At 35.0% G+C, this 19,127-nt stretch overlaps 1 protein-coding gene across 2 annotated transcripts in view; it reads left to right on the top strand.

The window, feature by feature from the left end:
- The window catches only part of Strn (striatin, calmodulin binding protein), a 99,037-nt gene that overhangs the window by 51,735 nt on the left and 28,175 nt on the right, over positions 1–19,127 (top strand). For both annotated transcript variants that reach the window (XM_005390861.2, XM_005390862.2), the window contains exons 4-8: positions 1,865–1,943; positions 4,566–4,733; positions 6,886–7,021; positions 12,814–12,949; positions 18,349–18,459. In XM_005390861.2, coding sequence (XP_005390918.1) covers positions 1,865–1,943; positions 4,566–4,733; positions 6,886–7,021; positions 12,814–12,949; positions 18,349–18,459 — 630 coding nt within the window. The remainder of the gene's footprint in view (positions 1–1,864; positions 1,944–4,565; positions 4,734–6,885; positions 7,022–12,813; positions 12,950–18,348; positions 18,460–19,127) is intronic.

The following is a 19,127-nucleotide window of genomic DNA, read 5'->3' as shown; positions in this document are numbered from 1 at the left end:
ATGGATCGGAGATCTAAATATTCAAACAGAAACATTAAATCTGCTGGGGGATACAGTAGGTAAAATTCTCAAAGACATAGGCAAAGACTTTATGAATAAAACACCGATCACACAGGAACTATCACAAAGAATCGACAACTGGGATCTCATCTTATTAAAAAGCTTTTGCACAGCGAGAGAAACTACCAGCAGAGTGAAGAGACAACCCACAATGTGGGGAAAAATGTTTGCCAGCTGTTCCTCAGACAAAGGATTATTATCGAGAATATATGGAGAACTCAAAAAAATCAGACCTCCCACATTTAAAGATCCACTCTAGAAATGGGCATCTGAGATGAATACACACTTCTCAGATGAAGAAATACAAACAGCAAATAAATATATGAGAAAATATTCAACATCACTGGTTGTTTGAGAGATACAAATTAAAACAACACTGACAATCCTTCTCACCCTGGAAAGAATGGCTATTATCAAGCAGTCAACCAATAACAAAGGCGGGAGGGGCTGTGGGAAAAAGGAACCCTTCTCTACCGTTGGGAGTGTAGACTGGTGCAACCACTGTGGAAAGTAGTATGGAGATTCCTCAGAAAACTAGAATTGGCGGTCCCATTTGACCCAGCTAGTCTCCTGTTGGGTATCTTCCCAGAGGAATTAGAAACATCATACCACAGTGATACATGTGCACCCATGTTTATAGCGACACAATTTGTTATTACTAAGTCTTGGAAAGATCCCAAATGCCCATCAACTGAGGAATGGATAAAAAAAGATATGGTCTTTTTATACAATGGAGTACTACTCAGTCATAAAGGATAGACTGGAGGGCTGGGGATTTAGCTCAGCGGCACAGTGCCTGCCTTGTGCAAGTGCGAGGTCATGAATTTGATTCCCGCTACCGGGAAAAAAAAAACTCAAAGAAAAGGATAGACTGGAGACTTACAGATAAATGGATGTAACTCGAGACCATACTCTAAGTGAAATAAGCCAGACTCACATGTGTAAACATCATATTGTCTCCCTAGTGTGAGAAGCTGAAAAGAGTAAATAAGATATGAAGTGTGCAATAGATATTGTAAAATAGGAAGAAACTTCAAAAGGAAAGAGAAACTGGGATGGGGGAATGGAGATAAGAGAAAAGCAAAAAATTTTTTTTGTGGGTTTTTTTTCTCTTTAAAATAAAATTTTAAAAAATTTCTTATAGTTTGGTCAAAGGTTAATAAAAAGTGGGTTTTTTAAATTTGTTTTTATTGTTATAGTAGGCCATCATGTAGGTTGGAAGTTTTAGTCCAGACTTAACATGGAGAAAGTTCTTTTTAGAAATTTTTCTTGAAGGGATTCTTTTTATCTAATGATGAATTTAAGCTTCAAAAACCTAGAAATTTTCCTTCAAAGAATGCTATTAAAAGAATATTTGAAGTTTTGATTTAATAGCTAGTGAATGAAACAGATTTGCATTGAGATTATTTGTTATATATCTGCTCTTTACCAGACTAGTTGGTTATTTTTTAACATTCCTAGATATTTTGTTCTCATTCTTTTGTGATACTTCAGACTTTTGTATTTGGCTTTCTCTGTGCAACTTGATTGGATAGATCTTTGTCCTGGAGGAATATTCAAAGACTGGCTAAAAAGATAGGGAAAATCTATTTTAATTCTGTTACTCTAACGGGATTTCAGTAGCAGTAGTTAATTTATATTAGAGTTGTCTTAAAAACAATTTACATTGTCCTACAACATACCGTACAGTTGCAGTTTTGCATATTCTTATTCTCTTTAATGTGTATTAGACTTTTTTAATGCATTGAGATGCCCTTTAAGAATGTAAAATAAGTCCGTGTAATTATGATTTTGTGTTTTCCAGATGAAGGTAATGAAACAGAAGTGCAGCCACAACAAAACAGCCAGTTAATGTGGAAACAGGGTCGACAGCTACTCCGACAGTAGGTATCCTGAGGTCAAGCCCAAAAGTAGTTGACAGGCACCAACATAGTTTCATGAAATCACTTTTATTTTGTATTTTCAACTTAATAAAATAAGTGTATCTTTTATTATACTACATGTGGAGAAGCTTAGTTGAATTCATACTCATTTTTCATACTAAGCGCTCTTTCCTCATGATAGTGTTTGTGTAGATGAAAGAATTCGGTACCTTTCTTCACACTGCATCATCTCTTCAGATATGTAGGCCAGTTAGTATTTGTATATAATTACTTGGGGTTTTTTTTCCACTTTTTTATCTTAAATAAAAGAATGTGTTGAATTTCCCAAATTTTGCAAATATCACCTGAGGTACTTTCTCCTCTAATACGTGTATCAGAGACTACACAGAAAAAGAAGCTTGGTTGGGGTTCTGATGTCAAATGGTAGACTAAATGCACTCACCTGCTGAGCACCTGGTACTTGTATACCACTTTGAAATTAGTATTCAAGTGTATGTGAAAGTAAAAGGAAATTTGCTACCTGTTGTGGTCTTTTGCGGTAGAAACCTAAAGTTGAAACCAAAGATTTTTTTTTTTTTTTTTTTTTTGGTTTTTCTCCGGTACCGGGAACCGAACTCACGACCTTGCGCTTGCCAGGCAGGTGCTTTGCTGCTGAGCTAAATCCCCTAAGATTTTCAAAGTAAATAAATGTCAGTCATTCCTATTAAGAGAATATTATAATATCTTCTTCATATATGTTGTTTATCTAGACAAAGCTAGACAAAAATGAGCCTTTAATATTTACATAGATTTCCACTTAGTGTCCTTACTTTGGTCCTAACTATGATTTAGGCATTTCCTTTTCCAAATAAGTGTTTTTAAACATTGCATTTTTATGAGAAGTGATTTCGAGCTAGCCAAGAGATGTTTTTATTTAATCAATCATTCACGTAACCCAGATGGTCACGAAGGCTGACTGCAAGGCCTCTGAAGAAAGCCAGTCTGACACTGGAACGAATAAACAGCATCGAGTTTCTGGAAGAAAAAAAGAAAAATCATGCATTCATTCATTCATTCATTCATTCATTCCAAGAGGTATTTTTTAAAACTTCCAAAGACCCCTAAGCCTACTCGTCCGCAGAAAGTTGATATCATTAAATGACAAAGCAGCTGTTTAGTAGAACCAGCTAAATTGTGGCAAAAACTGTTTTGAAACATATTTGTAATGTGGCTTTGTTGCCAGAGTAACATGCATATCAAATATTTGTTAAAAATAGGAAAAAATGACACTTCAGTAGTTTTCAAAAACAGCTGATTAAATTTAGGAAAGTTGTAAGTTACTTCAAATTTTAATCAATACTTTTCTGCAGATACTTGGTGAGATTGAAAAATGAGCATCTTGACTTGATAAGGTACACTTATTCCATTTGGTGATGTGTCTTTATCAGATGCCTTTCAGCTTTAGTAACTATTAGAACCAAATCATGAAATAAATTGAATATAAACTTATCTTGTCAACCTGTTTTCTCCTTTTATCCAGAAGACTTATGCCTACATATAAGTTAATGCCTGACATTTTTCTGTCATGTTTATTAGTGGCATTTCTCTTACTGTCATGGTCCTGACACTGTCGCTTTAATCTTTTTTAGTTAGGTTTGGTGTTGGTAGGTATTAGGTGCTTTTTTAAATGCCAGGTACATCTGTTCTCTGAGAACAAAAACTGAGAATTAAAGTCACGCAACATGCATGCCTATAATCCCAGCTACAAGTTTGATCCCCACCTGGATGATTTAATGAGATCCTGTCTCAAAATAATACAGGCTTGGGATGTAGCTTGATACAGAGCCCCTATGTTCAATCCCTAGTGCTGTGCAAAGAAAGAAATAAGGGGGAGCAAGGTCGTGAGTTCGGTTCCCGGTACCTGAGAAAAAACCAAAAAAAAAAAAAAAAAAAAAAAGAAGGGGGAGAGGGAAGTCACACAGCAAGTGGCCAAAATGGGTTTAATACCAACCTCTCAGTATAAAGCTTATACTCTTTTTTATTTTTCTGCTGCTGCCCCTCCACAGCATACATATATGTACATGCACACCCACATCCCACAATTTCATTCGGATCTATTTTCATTTCAGACTTGTCTCAGGATAGAAGTTTTTTTTCTATAGAGGTGACTCTTGGGAAAGTATTATTTCTTGTATGTCGTGGAGGAAGCCATGTATTCCAGAAACATTCTCTTTAAATCTCAAACAGTTGATCTATATCTTTATTTAAGAAACACAAAAAAATTTGGAATCACTATTATAAAAACAATAATTCAGTAGCATTTGGGAACAAGCTTACTCCAATCCCGCCTAAAGGAAAGAATGTCCTATGTACCATGTTAAGGAACAGTTTCTTCTTAGGGTAAACATAATGAATAGTGTATTGTATAGTTCTTTGATTTTTCTCAGTGACTGTAGAGGCTGGTACTGCAAGAGACGGCTCCATTTGCAGCTGGAAGATTATTAACAAGTCTTACTAGCATAGTGCTGTACTGTGTAGTTTTATGTAGGCAGTAAATCTAAAGAAATGCTTTTATTTACATACTAGTAAATTTTAGAATATTGATTCCTGTATGACTGAACTGTAAGGATCTTCTTCACACAGGTATCTCCAGGAGGTGGGTTACACGGATACTATTCTAGATGTGAAATCCAAACGAGTCCGTGCTTTGTTGGGCTTTTCAAGTGATGTCACTGACAGGGAAGATGACAAAAATCAGGACTCAGTTATAAATGGCACAGAGGCTGAAATTAAGGAAACAGCAATGATTGGGTAAGTGTTTTGTATACAAAGTGTTTTAGCTGTAACTTTAATTCTTACTACTTTTGATTTTGAGGAGTGTTGTTACACTTTTAGGTAATGATACAAAATAAATATAATTAAGCTTAATAAAAAGTTTTTCTTAGAAGGTAACGTAAGGTTTGATGTTACCATTTATGATTATTTTAATTCAAGAATATAATTATGTAGGACAGTTTTGTTTGAAATTTGTAATTAATATTAGTTTTAATATCTTGATGCTCAGTCAGCTATTAAAACCTAATGAAAGAAAGATCTTCTTTTGAAATTTGGTACAAATCCAGAAGAATGAAATTTTGTTATTGGTGACCCAGAAATTACAAAAGTATCTCCAAGTGCTTTACATGTGAGCTTTGTTTTTTGGTCCTGGAGATTGAACTTAAGGCCTTCATACTGTGCTACAACCCCAGCCTTTTTTATTTTATAGCAAGGTTTCACCAGTTTCCCACGGTAGACTCAAATTTGTGATTCTCCTGCCTCAGTCTTGCAGGGTACTAAGATTACAGATGTTCAGCACCATGCCTGGTTTAGAAGTAAACTTTTTCTTAATGGGCTTTATTTATATAATAACGCTGTAACTCATTTTTCCTTGGATGTTTTTGTTTGTTTGTTTGCTTTATTTTATTTTATTTTTTCCGGTACCGGGAATCAAACTCAGGACCTTGCTCTTGCCAGGCAGGCGCTGTGCCGCTGAGCTAAATTCTCAGCCCCCCTCCTTGGATGTAAAATATGTATCTGTGTTGAATTAATACATTGTAGTTGATAGACTAAGTTAAAAATTTCAGTAGCAATTTGAAATATCTTTTCCTTTTGGATCATATACCATACAGTTATATATGATTCTTCTTAAATGAATAGTTCAATAGAGATTCTTCTTTATTGGAAAAAATTTGCCATATTATTAATTGAATAAAAAGCCAGTGATTCTGTGAAAGTCTAAATCCAGTGTTACTTAATTTTAAACTATGTTTTAGGCTGAAAGAATGGTTTTAATTGAAGTGCATAAATTTTCTATGGGGAACATAGTTCCACTTATTTAGGACATGAATTGAAATTATAGGACTAGGTAAAGGATCAGGCTATAGCAATTTTATAAACGAATGTCAGAGCCTTCTTGCAGTACTCTTTAATTATTAAGAATGCATTAACTTGTCTTTCTCTTCATAGACACAGGTCATGTGGGCATTATTCCTGTTTGTATGTTTATCTTATGTATTAAGTCATTGTTAATCTAGATAATAAAGATCTTTCAGGAAGTATAATGTATACTTTTTTTCTTTTTTTATGCATACATTTAAGAAATGTTCAGTAATGACTTTCAGAAGAAAAAAAACCCATTCCATTGTATGTATTTTGCTGTTGGTTGGTATTTTGAAACTATAAGAAGGATATTCTATATCCAGTTTCTCTAGGGAGAGAGAATGAAAGAAAAAAATAAAAACGTAGTTCTCAACAGATTCAGAACTTAATATTTATCTGTTTTTAAAATGTTGTCTACAGTTACAGCTATATTTTTCAGGAAAATGCCTTCTTATCGAAAACACATCCTAATGAGCTGGAGAGAAATTATATTCTGGCCATTAGGAAAAGGTTTGCTAAATTTATTTTGAGGGAATTTATTTGAATGTTAAATTTGAAAATTCAGTCATTTCTAAAAGATGAATGATTTATTCATGAGTAGACACAAGTGCTGTATTATTGTCTGGTAATTGGTTTTACTAGTATACTAGTAGTATATCAGTAGAAACAAGTGTTGTATTATTGTCTGGTATTGGTTTTACTAGTATACTAGTAAACTTTGCGTACATTTGCCCTTTCTACCTCTTCAGCTGTTACGTTAAGGTTGATGTGTAAGGGTCAAACAATACTGAATTAGGAAGTTGTTTAGATTACCAGTAATATTACCAGTAATATAAATATATATAATGTAAAAGAGTAGCTACTTCCTATATAGCTTTCTCAGTTAATCTGTAGAATTCTAATAGATCAAAATCAATGAAAACCATAATATAATTTGGAGATTATATTGCAATACAAAGAGAAGTCAGGGAAACACTTTCATGAGTTAATTTTTATGCTGAGGTTAAAAAGGTGAACTAAATAGGATGTACATGTTTTAAACCAGAAAATCCGAGTTAACAGATTCTGCCTCCGTGCTGGATAATTTCAAATTCCTTGAAAATGCAGCTACAGATTTCAGCGATGAAGATGAAGATGATGATGTTGATGGAAGAGAGAAAAGTGTCATTGATACTTCAACGGTAAGCTAGATAAGTCAGATAATATATTTTTAGGTAATGCAATGCGTACTTTTAAAATAATCCATGTCTTTCACGCTAAACCCTTAACTTTTTTCCCCATACAATTGGGAAAGCTGGAAAATGTTTTTAGTATTGATTTCAAATTTAAGAATAGTAACTTTCCCTTTGAAAAAATTTCATGTTTTAGAATTCATTAAACAAGACGTATCTGTAGAGTTGGTAATTAGGAAAAATGTATTATGTTGTAACAATGCAGTGTTAATGGCTGTTGCAAGACAAGAGAAGTGACACATCATGGTGCCTGATGGCAACTCCCATCAACTCCGAAGGATCCTTGTCTTAAAGAATTTCTTTGGTAGCCAAGTTCTGGCTTTTCAGAACTTTTCTATTTGATTTCTTCAAGTTTTTAAATGATTCTTCTGTATTTTTTTCAGTCTTATCAGCAGTTTCCTGAAGTAAAAGGTGTCTCTAAATTGCTGTTTCTTCCCTCTCTTCACATCTCATTTTCTTTCCTTCTTCCTTCTTCCTCCTTTCCCTCTATCCCTTTACCTTTGTCTCCACTTCCCCATTCACCCTTCTCTACCTTTTCTTCCTCCCTCTCCTCTTTTAAAGGGTTGGGGACATGCTTTGCTTTGTTTTAGAGAATTTTTCTATTTCCTTGTTCACATTTATTTGAGAATACGAAGAAGGAAAGTAAAGTGTCATCAGGCTGACTACCACTGAATAACTTCTCTGTTTCTTTTATGCTCTTTGCTTTCTGGGTTCTGTAAGCGACTCTCAAATTATTACTGGCAGGTTACTGTTTCCATGGGCCACTATTCTGCTATCGCCCTGCCTTTGGTATTACTGGAACTTCAGATAGTCACTCAAAATTTTTCTTTTCTAAATAAGTAGTAATAACATATTTCTTAATTTATTGTAGTAAAGGCCTAAATTTTCTATAATACTTTTTCTTTTGTCATAATTATGTGAAAATTGTATAACTCCTTATGATTTCTATAGAATGATTACATTAAGATTTTTTTTTCATCAGATTACTTTGTGTTGGCTCAGTGCTGAATATCTCTAATTATGGTGCATTAAGTTTTTTTGTTAGGGACTATATCAATTGAAATGTTTTAAAAATCTATAAACTGATTACTGAAACTATTTTCAATGATCTGACTAGAAATTTCTGTCAATAACCTAATTTCATTTTCTAATTCCCAACTATTTGGTTTCTTTTTAAGTAATCACATTCATAAATATTCTGTCCTCCAGTTAGTGCAAATCATTGCAGTTCTGTGACCAACACAGAGAAGGAACATCTGATGTGGACACTGAGTCCATTCAAATTCTGAATGCAAATTTTTTAAACAAATAACTATTTTTAAACAAATAACTGGGTTGAAGTTTTGTTGTTAGATATTATATTCCATTTTCACAGTTACAGTCTAATACTGTAATTACATACTAAAAGAATTTTAAAAATCTAACTATAACAATGAATAAGTGAGACTTAGAAAGTTTATAGCATTTCAGAGAGAAGGAGTAAAAAATCATCCTACTAAAATGTTAATAGAATATCAGGTTCTAAAAATGTTGTTTTATTTTGTTAGTCAAAACGTTTCAGTAGGGGCTGGGGATTTAGCTCAGCGGCAAAGCGCCTGCCTGGCAAACGCAAGGTTGTGAGTTCGGTTCCCGGTACCGGAAAAAAACCAAAAAAAAAAAAAAAAGTTCCAGTAGATTGAATTAAGGAAATACAGAAACAAGGCTGGTTGTGTTTATGGTGCCATGTCTTGAAAGCCATTTATTTTCTCCTTTCTTTCTGTTTGCCCTCTTTGAGTTTGTTCCTTGAATTACATTCTGGATTATTTTCCCCCGCTGCATCTTCTCTTTCCTCACAGTTCACCTCTTCACATTTTGTTTTGCCATCACTGTCCGTGTTTTTAATGGTTTAGTAAAAGAAAGGTCTTGAAATTACCATACCCATGCAGAAAAAAGTGATCATTTTCAAACTGTTTGAAAGATAACTTCACAGCAGTATTAGTCTGCACACTGAAGAACTTTAGGAGGAAAAATTAACAGAATTAAGAATCATTAACTGTTATCTTAGTTACATCATAAAAATGTACTTGGGCGTGTGGTGGTACAAGCCTCCAATCCCAGCACTCTGGGATGCTGAGGCAGGAAGATCACAAAGGCCCTGAATTCAATCTTCAGGAAGACACACACACACACACACACACACACACACACACACACACACGATACTTGATAGTGGTTTGCTGGGACAAACTTACTCTTTATCTTCATTTTGCATAAGGTTACCAAGAAACAGATTTTTTCCTTCATTGGGTTACTTTTGTGTCTTAAGAACTAATGTCAAAGATCCTTTCAGACGTTTAATTTGAGATTCCAGACTTACGGATTTTTCGCTGCCTTTCACCATCCTGTTGCTCCTCTGCTGTGTGCCACCCTGTCTTGTAGTCAGCAATTATGGACTGCAACTTCTACACACTGTGAGCTAAATCTTTCCCTCTTTAACTTTAAATGTCAGGTATTTTGTCTCAGCCATGAGAATCGTAACCAAGGCACTACAGATTCCATTCTTCATTTAAATCAAGTTCCTCCATTTTGTTGCTTCAGTATGCGGGAAAACAAAGGCTAGAGTTTTGAGCCCCTCCCCTTTTTATCTTTTCCAAATTTATAGATATATAGTACCTCACAAAACTGACTCTGTCCACTGTTGTTTAATATTCTTTAAAATGTATTGTGTTACATTTTCTGCTTTTGATCCTTTCCCTGAAACACCTATATCTGTTTAAATGACATGATTTCTTACTTATAACTCAGAATGTATAGAAACTTAATTAAAACTGTATGTAAGTCCAATATATTAAAATGGACACTAAAAAACATCAGTATTACTCAAATTATTATAGAGAGCTAAATTAGGTAGAGATATCATATGCAGTCAGACAGGGGTAGACCCTTGAAGGAGGCAATGCAGAAGATGAGGACACATCACCAACTGTGCCTGGAGGTGCATCTGAAGAAGATTAAAGTGACAGTGGCCAGATGGATAGGAAGCTTGAGATTATTGATACCACCCTTTTGAGATTTCCCATATAAACAAACAATTATCTTATTAGATTTAGACTAAGTATTCAGCCTAAAGGCAAGACTAAGATTATAGATTATCAACCAGAGTTAGTGATATCATCCATGTGCCCTTGCTAATATTGGATCCGTGGCTATAGCTTTAATCTTACTGGCTGATTCTGGTTTTGGCCCATGTTATAACCATCTCATGATTTTGCTGTATAAAACTTTCTCAGAGAAGTGGGCTCATTGGCAACACATTTGGGACCCCTCCTGTCTCTCAGGAGCTATTCCTGTTCCCCATCCTTATTTCCCAATTTTTCTACTCTTAAAAAAAAAGAAAAAAAAAAGAGAATAAGGACTCTTTTTTTCTTTTTGGGTCTTCTTGAGACAGGATCTTGCCATGCAGTTTAGGCTGGCCTTGAGCTCACTTTGTAGCCCAGGCTGGCCTCCAACTCTCAACAATCCTCCTGCCTCAGCCTCCTCAATGCTGAGGTTACAGGCGTGCACCACCACACCCCGCTTAGAATAAGGACTCTTTATCTACAAGGTGTTAGTGATAGTCCCTCTAAATTACACCTGGCACCATTAGGATCAGGGAGAAGGAAAGCTAAAGCTTTCACGATGAATGAACATATATGTATGGAGGAGGATTAAGGTGTCTAATTGGTATAACTCGTTGGAGGTATTTTCATATCTTAGTCTAGCTGCTCAGAAGAGATTGATAATTTTTGTTTTGTTTTTTGAGGTCGATATGTTTTGTGAGTACATACAGTACACATTCAGTATGTATGCAGTTTCTGTTCACAGTCTGCCATGTTGACTTTTTTGTTTAATAGATTTACTGATGTTAGACCTGGAACTAATGTAGATGTAGAAGTCTTTCCTGATTTTAGTAAAGTATTCCAATTAGTTAAAACAATTATTCTAGCATCCCTAAATAACCTTTGATCTCTCCTACTCACTATATATGTCAGGACAGTTAAGATAAATTTCATCTGTGATGCCAGCTTTGTTCCATTAGTAGTGGTGCTATGTTAAAAGGAATTTCTGAGGCTGCATGTCTTGCTTTGTTTGTTGTTGTTTGATACAAGGTCCTGCTGTGTAATTTAGGTTGGCCTTGAAGTGACTATGCGGTCTAAGCTGGCCTTGAACTCTCAGTGATCCTTCTACCTCAGCTTCCTGAGTGCTGGGATTAGAGGCATGCACTACCACACCTGGCTATATGTCATCTTAGATAAAAGTGCTGTGATTGAAAAAGTGATAACCAGATGTGAGACAGAAAACAGGGTCATACAAGTCAAGTGTTTGTTATCTCTTCATGTCCATTTTGGACTCTGATCTTGTCTCACTGATCTGTCTGTTAAAACTTCATAGTTTTAAATCATTCCAAAAAGTCTTGGGGTAAACTTTGATCTGGTCATACTATTTCTATTGCACATAAAGTGAGGAAAGTCTGGAAAATTTGAAATATTGATACATTTTACTGAAAGAACATACAAACCAATGATCCTAATTTCTTTGGGCTTATGTTGATTGAGGTGACCAAAAAGGAGGTAACTCATAAAGAGCATTGGCATGTTGGTCTCAAAAATGAGTCTGCATGCCTTAGCTTTTAAGTTTTAATACTCTAATTGCGCTTGTCATAACTATTTCTAAAAATATAAAAATGAGCCCTAACAACCATATCATATTTGCTGTTAAATGTGTTATATCACTTTAAAAGATAAGTATTTTAGCAGATAAAATGAAAATAGAGCAACTGGAGAAAGCCAATGCAAGGTTAGGGCAGTAGAAATAACAATAGGAGCCTAACAGAGAGCCTTGTAAGTCTTAAGGCAAATGTTTCTGAGTATACAGTTATTGTGATTTTAGGTTTTGTGAGAGAATGTGGTCATATTAAAAGTCATCATTATATTCTGGAAAACTGTTGTAGTGTTTTGTGACATGTATCCTCTTTGATACAGATTAGAATGCCTGCAGACAGCACAGACTGTAGCCAGAAAATGTAAGATTTAGTTGTAGTTCTTGTAATAAGTGTGTCAAGAAAGTTTTTCATCCACCTGTCATTTAAATATATGCCTTTTATTTCAGTGATTTCAGTATGTATTTCCTTATTTAAAACAAATAAATCAGAGCTGGATGTGGTGGTGCCTGTAATCGCAGCATTCAAGAGGCTGAGGCAGGAAGATCACTGTGAGTTTGAGGCCAACCTGAGCTACAGAGTGAGTTCAAGGCCGGTTTGAACTACATGGCAAGATCCTGTCTCAACACCCCTCCCCAAAAAAACCCAAAACAACAGCAACAAAAAACAAGCCAGCATATCATTGGAGAAAATTTAAATTACTGCTTTAAATGTATAGTGTATGTTTTTAAAAAATAATATCTGTGGTTTTTCACTGAGGTAGTACATTTAATTTGGTACAGCAAAGATATATGTACTTTCTGAAGAAAATACTTGAATTGCCTTTCTCATTTAATGGTAAATGTATTCTATTTCCTTGTTAAAATGACATCCATGTCTTCTTTTAAGACAGTCTCACTATGCAATTCAGACTGGCCTTAAATTCACTGTGTGTCCCAGGCTGGCCTTAAACTTGTAGCGATCCTCCTGTCTCAGCCTTCTGAGTGCTGAGATTACAGGCATGTATCACCACACATGGCTCATAATGTCTTCTAATATTTTAATTTAACATGTTTTTTCTTAGATTGTTAGGAAAAAAGTATTGCCTGAGAGTAGTGAAGATCGAGCTACAAAAGAAGCCCTAAAGGAATTTGACTTCTTAGTTACATCGGAAGAAGGAGACAGTGAATCTAGAAGTGCAGGCGATGGGACAGACTGGGGTAAGGAAGCATACTGGATTCATCCAGAAATTTAAGTAAACAAAAGAAATTAATGTTTTGCCAGAATGGCAATGTCATCAAGAGCTATGATTTTTTTTTTTTTTTGCTACCGGGACTCAAACTCACGATCTCACTCTTGCCAGGCAGACACTGTGCTGCTGAGCTAAATCCTTGGCCCTGAGTTATGATGTTGAAATATTGAACATACAGTACATTTTTACTATGTCACCTTTTATTCAGGGATATGTGTACCTTATTCATTTATTTTGTTTTGGAGACAGGGTCTCGCTATGTAGTTCAGGTTGGCCTTGAACTCCTGGTGATCCTCCTGCTTAGCTTCCTGAGTGCTTGTATTGAGTGTATCAGGGAAGGTTTTTCCATTATGAACAATTTATCATGAAATGAATTTGAAGTACGTGTTTTGTTTTTTTCTAGACAGTTTATCTGTGGATTGTTTTTATGGAAACTGTATATGAGAAAGTAATAGAAAATTGTTATTCATTCTAGTTCAGGTTTTGATGACTGTGTAGGAATAGTTTTGTTCTTCTCTCATATTGTTCTAAATGAATATATTTTAAACTTCTAATAAGAGTATAAAACAAGTACCTTGGGAAAATTTGTAATGTAGATAATTCTTCTAGTTTGCAAATGCATTTGTACTGTCTCTATGGTAAGATTGTGATGAATTCTTCAAAAGTGATCAGTTTTATCGATGTGTATATATTGTCAATGAGTAAGAGAGAAGAAGAGAGAGGGTCTAATATATGCACGTACTTATTGAAAGAATGTAATGTTGCTAATTATTTTAGTATTATCTTAAGTTTATCTTTTTAAGAATTTCCACTCAGCTCAAAAAAAAAAAAATCAATGGAGCTGGGCATGATGATGCATGAGTGTAATCCAGCAGTCTGGGAAGCCGAAGCAAGAGCATTGCATGTTCAAGCCCAGCATGGACAATTTAGCAACTTAGAGAGATCCTGTCTCAAAATAAAAAGGGGGGTGCCTCTGGGGATATAGCACAGTGCAAAGGCCCTGAGTTCAGTCCCCAGTGTTGAGGGTGGGGAAAAAAAAGAACCAATGGTTTCTTATTTGAAATAGATGATCTTTTAAGTTAATATTTTGTCTATAAAGATAAAATTAACTGTAATTATGACAAAATTGTTTTGTAGAATTATTAATGTGGACCCAGTACGTAATGAACATTTTATTTGCTTTTTTTAGCAGCTATTTTAGTGATTTCAATATATTCTCAAGAATTAGAACATAAATTGTATACAAATTTAAAATACTGATTTAAACCCTAATTTTTATGTATTTCTTCATTGAAGGTAACATAACAGAATTCTAAAGCCATAGGAAAAAATAAAATGCATTTTTTTTTCTAACTTGCATTAAAAACTTTGTTCAAATTTTTAAATTGATTGTATAGTGACAGATAAAAAGACTCTCTTGGGTAAGTTTAGAGGAAATGTTGCCCTTTTTTGAGAAAGGATCTCTCTATGCAGTTCAGGCTGTCCTTGAGCTCACTGTGTAGCCCAGGCTGGCCTGGAACTTGCAATGATCCTCCTGCCTCAGCCTCCTGAGTGCTGGGATTACAGGTGTGCGCCACCACGCCTGGCTTGAGAATATATTTATTGAGGGAAAGAAAGCTTGTGCCCGGGAGAGAGACAGAAGGGGTCCTGAATGGGTTGCCACCTAATATTTTTAGTATACCACCCAAAAAACTGTACACTGAAAATTAATTTGTGGTCATCTCAAGGAAACAAATACTCACATTTTGAACAGTCTCAATAACACAAGGTTGGAAGAGGTAGATATGTGACTGACTGTTGTCTTTTGCATTCCAGGTAGACTTCAACTTCCCTCACTTACTAGAAACCATTATAATGTTAGGTATTTGTTAAATTTTATAATGACTTTTCCTGTTGAGATGTTAAGCAAGTCACTAATGCAAGTTACTATTACTTTGCTTGTATTATAACTTCTTATGAGAGGAAGGAACTGTTTGTACTCTAAATGCAGCTGAATTTTTACTGTTCCTTAGAGTCATTTGAAAATACTTTCTAAGCCACTTGGTAGGTTGATTCACCCCAGATTCATTAAAAACTAATATGTTGGTACAGTGGTAACATTGATAAGGATAATTTATAACCATACTACACAGAGTTTTCAGCCTTTACTTACCTCCCTAAATCATTTAGATTTGCTTTCAGTATATATGGTCAGCTCACCTTCAGGGACTGTCGTGGCACCAGTGCTACTACTTTTCCTTTTTTGTTGAATATACAAAAAAAAAAAAAAAAAAATTGAGATAATTACACTAAAGGATATGACAAATACAGTAGCTAAATTGGGTTGGGTTGGGTTGGTTTTTACAGTGACTGCCTAGTGATGACTGATTTGTTTCAAGAGAACAAAATTGGGAAACCATGAAGTTAAAGTGAAATAGGTTGCTCATCTGTCTTATTCTCTACTGCAGTTGCGTATATATTAGGTTACTTAGGAATTTTAGGCTCAATACCAGCAGTAGAGGAATTGAACCAGTAAGTGCAAGTGTGCCTCCCTGAGATCTTTCTCTGAGAAATTGTACATCTGCGTGGATATTAGTTAGCCCTTTTTAATGCCAGCCTTACTGGGGGGATACTCGGGGTTGGTTTTTCAGAAGTCCAGTAAACAGCAAAGATGACTGTACTCTTGGTTGTGTAATTTCCGTTACTTGAACATGTGAGTAATGGTCCAGGGTATAACAATATTTGAGGGTGTACATTTTAACCTAACCAGATGTTTGATGAAAACATGAATGACTTCTCATATCTGAGTTGTGATACTGTTGAGTAGTGTGCTAGATCTTTTACCAACTTTGACTGCTGGAAGCTGTCAGTTAACTGGAAGTTTCTTTACCAGCAGTTTGGCCTTTTGTGTTTTAATGATTGTATAATTCATATTCAAACCACTTAAACAGATTCACAAAGAACTTTGCAGATCTTGTCTAACTGAATGAACATTTGTCTAATTGGATGAACATTTAAACCATTTTAAGTGTTCCTTCCATTTTTTGTTAATTCTACACTCTCAAAAAAGAGTGAGAATGCTTAAGATAAGAGTGTGGCTAGTTTCTGGCAAATAAATAGATAAATTTTGCTAACGCCTTCCATTGCTAATGTTATGAGTGTATTATGATTATGATAAAGCCAACTTTTTGCTTAAAAAAAATTCCAGGCATGTAACCCCAGCACTTGGGAGGCTGAGGCAGGAGGATTGCTGCGAGTTCAAGGCCAGCCTGAAGTACATGGCAAGTCCCTGTCTCAAAAAACAAAATAAAACAAACAAACAAAAATTCCAGAATCCCAAAGCTCCCTTGTTTAGTGTATTAAGATTTGATTGGTGAAAACTAACAGTTTTAATTGTTAAGTCCTTCTCAAAAAAAGACTTTATATTATTGAGAGATTATAATTATGTATATTAAAATGTTGATGGTTTGGTTTGGTTTTGTGACAGGGTCTTACAGTGTAGTTTCAGATGGCCTAAACTTGGGGTAATCCTCCTGCTTCAGCCTCCTGAGTGCTGAGATTACAGGCATGTGCCACCGTGCCAAGTTTTGTGTCCTGGATTACAACTTAAATTGCTTAAAAAAATAAGTGTGCACTTATTCTGATTCATTTCAGTTAGTTCTAGCATTCATTTGACCAATATTGATGAAGTGCTTCCTATATGCTAAGTCTTTTGAAGATATCTAGTCTTTCATTGCTCACCGTCTACTAAGAGAAACAAGGCAGTAAGCACTAAATATAGGAAATGATGCATGTCAGAGGGTGATAAATGCTATGAAAACTTTAAAAAGTAGAACAAGACCAGGGAGAAGGGGAAAGATGGGGTGGAAAGGGCAGGTTACAGTTTAAAAATACATGGCTAGAGTAAGCCCCACTGAGAGGGTAACATTTGAGTGAAAGACTTAAGTTGATAAGGAAATTGGCCATATGGTATCTGAGGAAGGCAGAAGTTTTCAGGAAGAAGAAAGCCAAAGCAAGTGCACTGAGCTAGTGACAGCCCTGGCGTACTCAAGGGAGTCAAGAAATCCAGAGCAGCTGGAATAGACTGATCTTAGAGGGGCCATATTAAGGAATGGCCAGATTATGTAGGGCCGTGTTTATCCCTCAAGAGCTAGGGATATGTGTGAAGGGTCTGAGCAGAAGGCTGAAGAGATGTGACGTTAAAGCGTTACTCTGACTGCTGTGCTGAGAACAGACTGCCCAGAGAACTGTTGACGGCAGACTTGTGGTGGGAGGGGCAGTAATGCCTGCAGTAATTCTAGCAAGAGATCGTTGTAGTCAGAGAAGTTGTTGATGTAATGAGAAACCAGATTCTGGATACACTTTTGAGTATTGCGAAAGTGTTCCTAAAGTACTTGATACAGAACAGCACAAGTGTTTTGTTCTGAGCAAATGGAGATCTGGGATCCATATTAAATGTAGATGGAAGGGAGTTTTGGAATTTGGTTTGCATGTTTAGTTCTGAGATACTTACAATATTACTGTTCAATCAATAGGCATGTACAAGTATGTGGTTGGATATTCAAATCTTGTATTTAAACTGGTGTTCTGAGCTAACACGTTTATAGCATTATATAGTATATTTTATAGTACATATAAAATGTATAAATTTTTCTGAAATGATGATTATTGAATTTCCTTATAAACATTTAAATTGTTTTAAATTTTAATGGAAGGTTAAGATTTACAAAATGCTACTTATAAAGCAAATAAAATCAAAATGACCATTTGTTGACGAACACACAAAAGTATAAAACACTTTAAATGAAAAGATCATCGGAGACTATTTTGTACAATCTCTTAGTAATAATCTCATCACATTAATTAATATGGAGAGTCTTTTGTGAGTTTTACTAATAGAATTCGGAAAATGAGAGATTCTTTGAAAGTTTTTGGGGCCAGGCTTGGTGGCGCAAGCCTGTAACCCCAGCACTCAGCAGGCTGAGGCAGGAGGATCACTGTGAGTTCAAGCCAGTCTTGGCTACAAAATGAGTTCAAGACCAGCCTGAACTGCATAGCAAAATCCCGTCTTAAAAAGAAAAACGTGTTTGGGCTTAATTTAATCAAGGTCATTGAAATTATTTCTAGGTTGTCTCCTTTAAGGGAAATACATTAATTAGAAACATGATCTTTTTTCGAAGTTTTATTTTTATGTTATTTGTATATCTGATAAGAATTCCTTTTTTCTTAGCGTTTATTTTGTTCATTTATATATCTGATAAATAAATAATGACATTTATTTTTAGCTAGTGATGCTGTGAAGAAAATCATTGTTGTATCTTTCAGACGTGTTAGTGTGTTTGATATTTTATTGAAAAAGGCTGTTTTCATTTGTTTTACTCTGTTTAGAAAAGGAAGACCAGTGTCTCATGCCTGAAGCCTGGAATGTGGACCAGGGAGTAATTACCAAACTCAAGGAACAATACAAAAAGGAGAGAAAGGGGAAAAAGGGGGTGAAGAGTAAGTGGAAAACATTGTATCTGTAAATCATAGCTCTCACCTCTTTTACATCTCTGAAGTTTTTTTTCAATGTTTTCCTAAAACTACTTACTCTTTTTCATTTCTACTCCTCATTTTTTTCCTTTTCACCAGCTCTCAGGGGTTGAAATTAAATGGTTGGCATTTGATTATGAACCTAAAGAAAATCTATATAGCCCAATAACATATTTAAAGCCCTGTGAGGCTGTTGGGCTATGTATTCAAGCATACTACTAAGTTCATTTTTAAAAGCATATATCCTTACTTACAGTGATGTTTATAGCGATGTATATTAGTGGCAATTTATACATCTTCTAGTGTGACCTCCTCTGACAATCCACAAAAAGTATGGCTTATAATTTTAGATCTTGGAGACAAAAAGAGGTTAATTTCTACCCCTGAGTATTCTACATGTTTACAACACACAGTTCATTTGCTCTCATCACTATATGCTATACAGGGCACAGTGTCAAGTATATAACTTTTAAAAGTTTGCTTTCTAATGTAAAAGTTTTGGCCAATTTAATTTATAGCAGTACTACCAATTACCTTTTTTCAATAAAATGTGCTACATAAAAAAAAGCCAAAATGAAATTTCTAGCCCTGTGAATCATATACCTCATTATACAAATGAAAACCTTAGATTTAGT

The sequence above is a fragment of the Chinchilla lanigera genome, unplaced genomic scaffold (assembly GCF_000276665.1).
Source record: "Chinchilla lanigera isolate Chin_1 unplaced genomic scaffold, ChiLan1.0 scaffold00040, whole genome shotgun sequence".
Taxonomy (NCBI): domain Eukaryota; kingdom Metazoa; phylum Chordata; class Mammalia; order Rodentia; family Chinchillidae; genus Chinchilla; species Chinchilla lanigera.
This window is presented reverse-complemented; position numbering and strand designations above follow the sequence as displayed.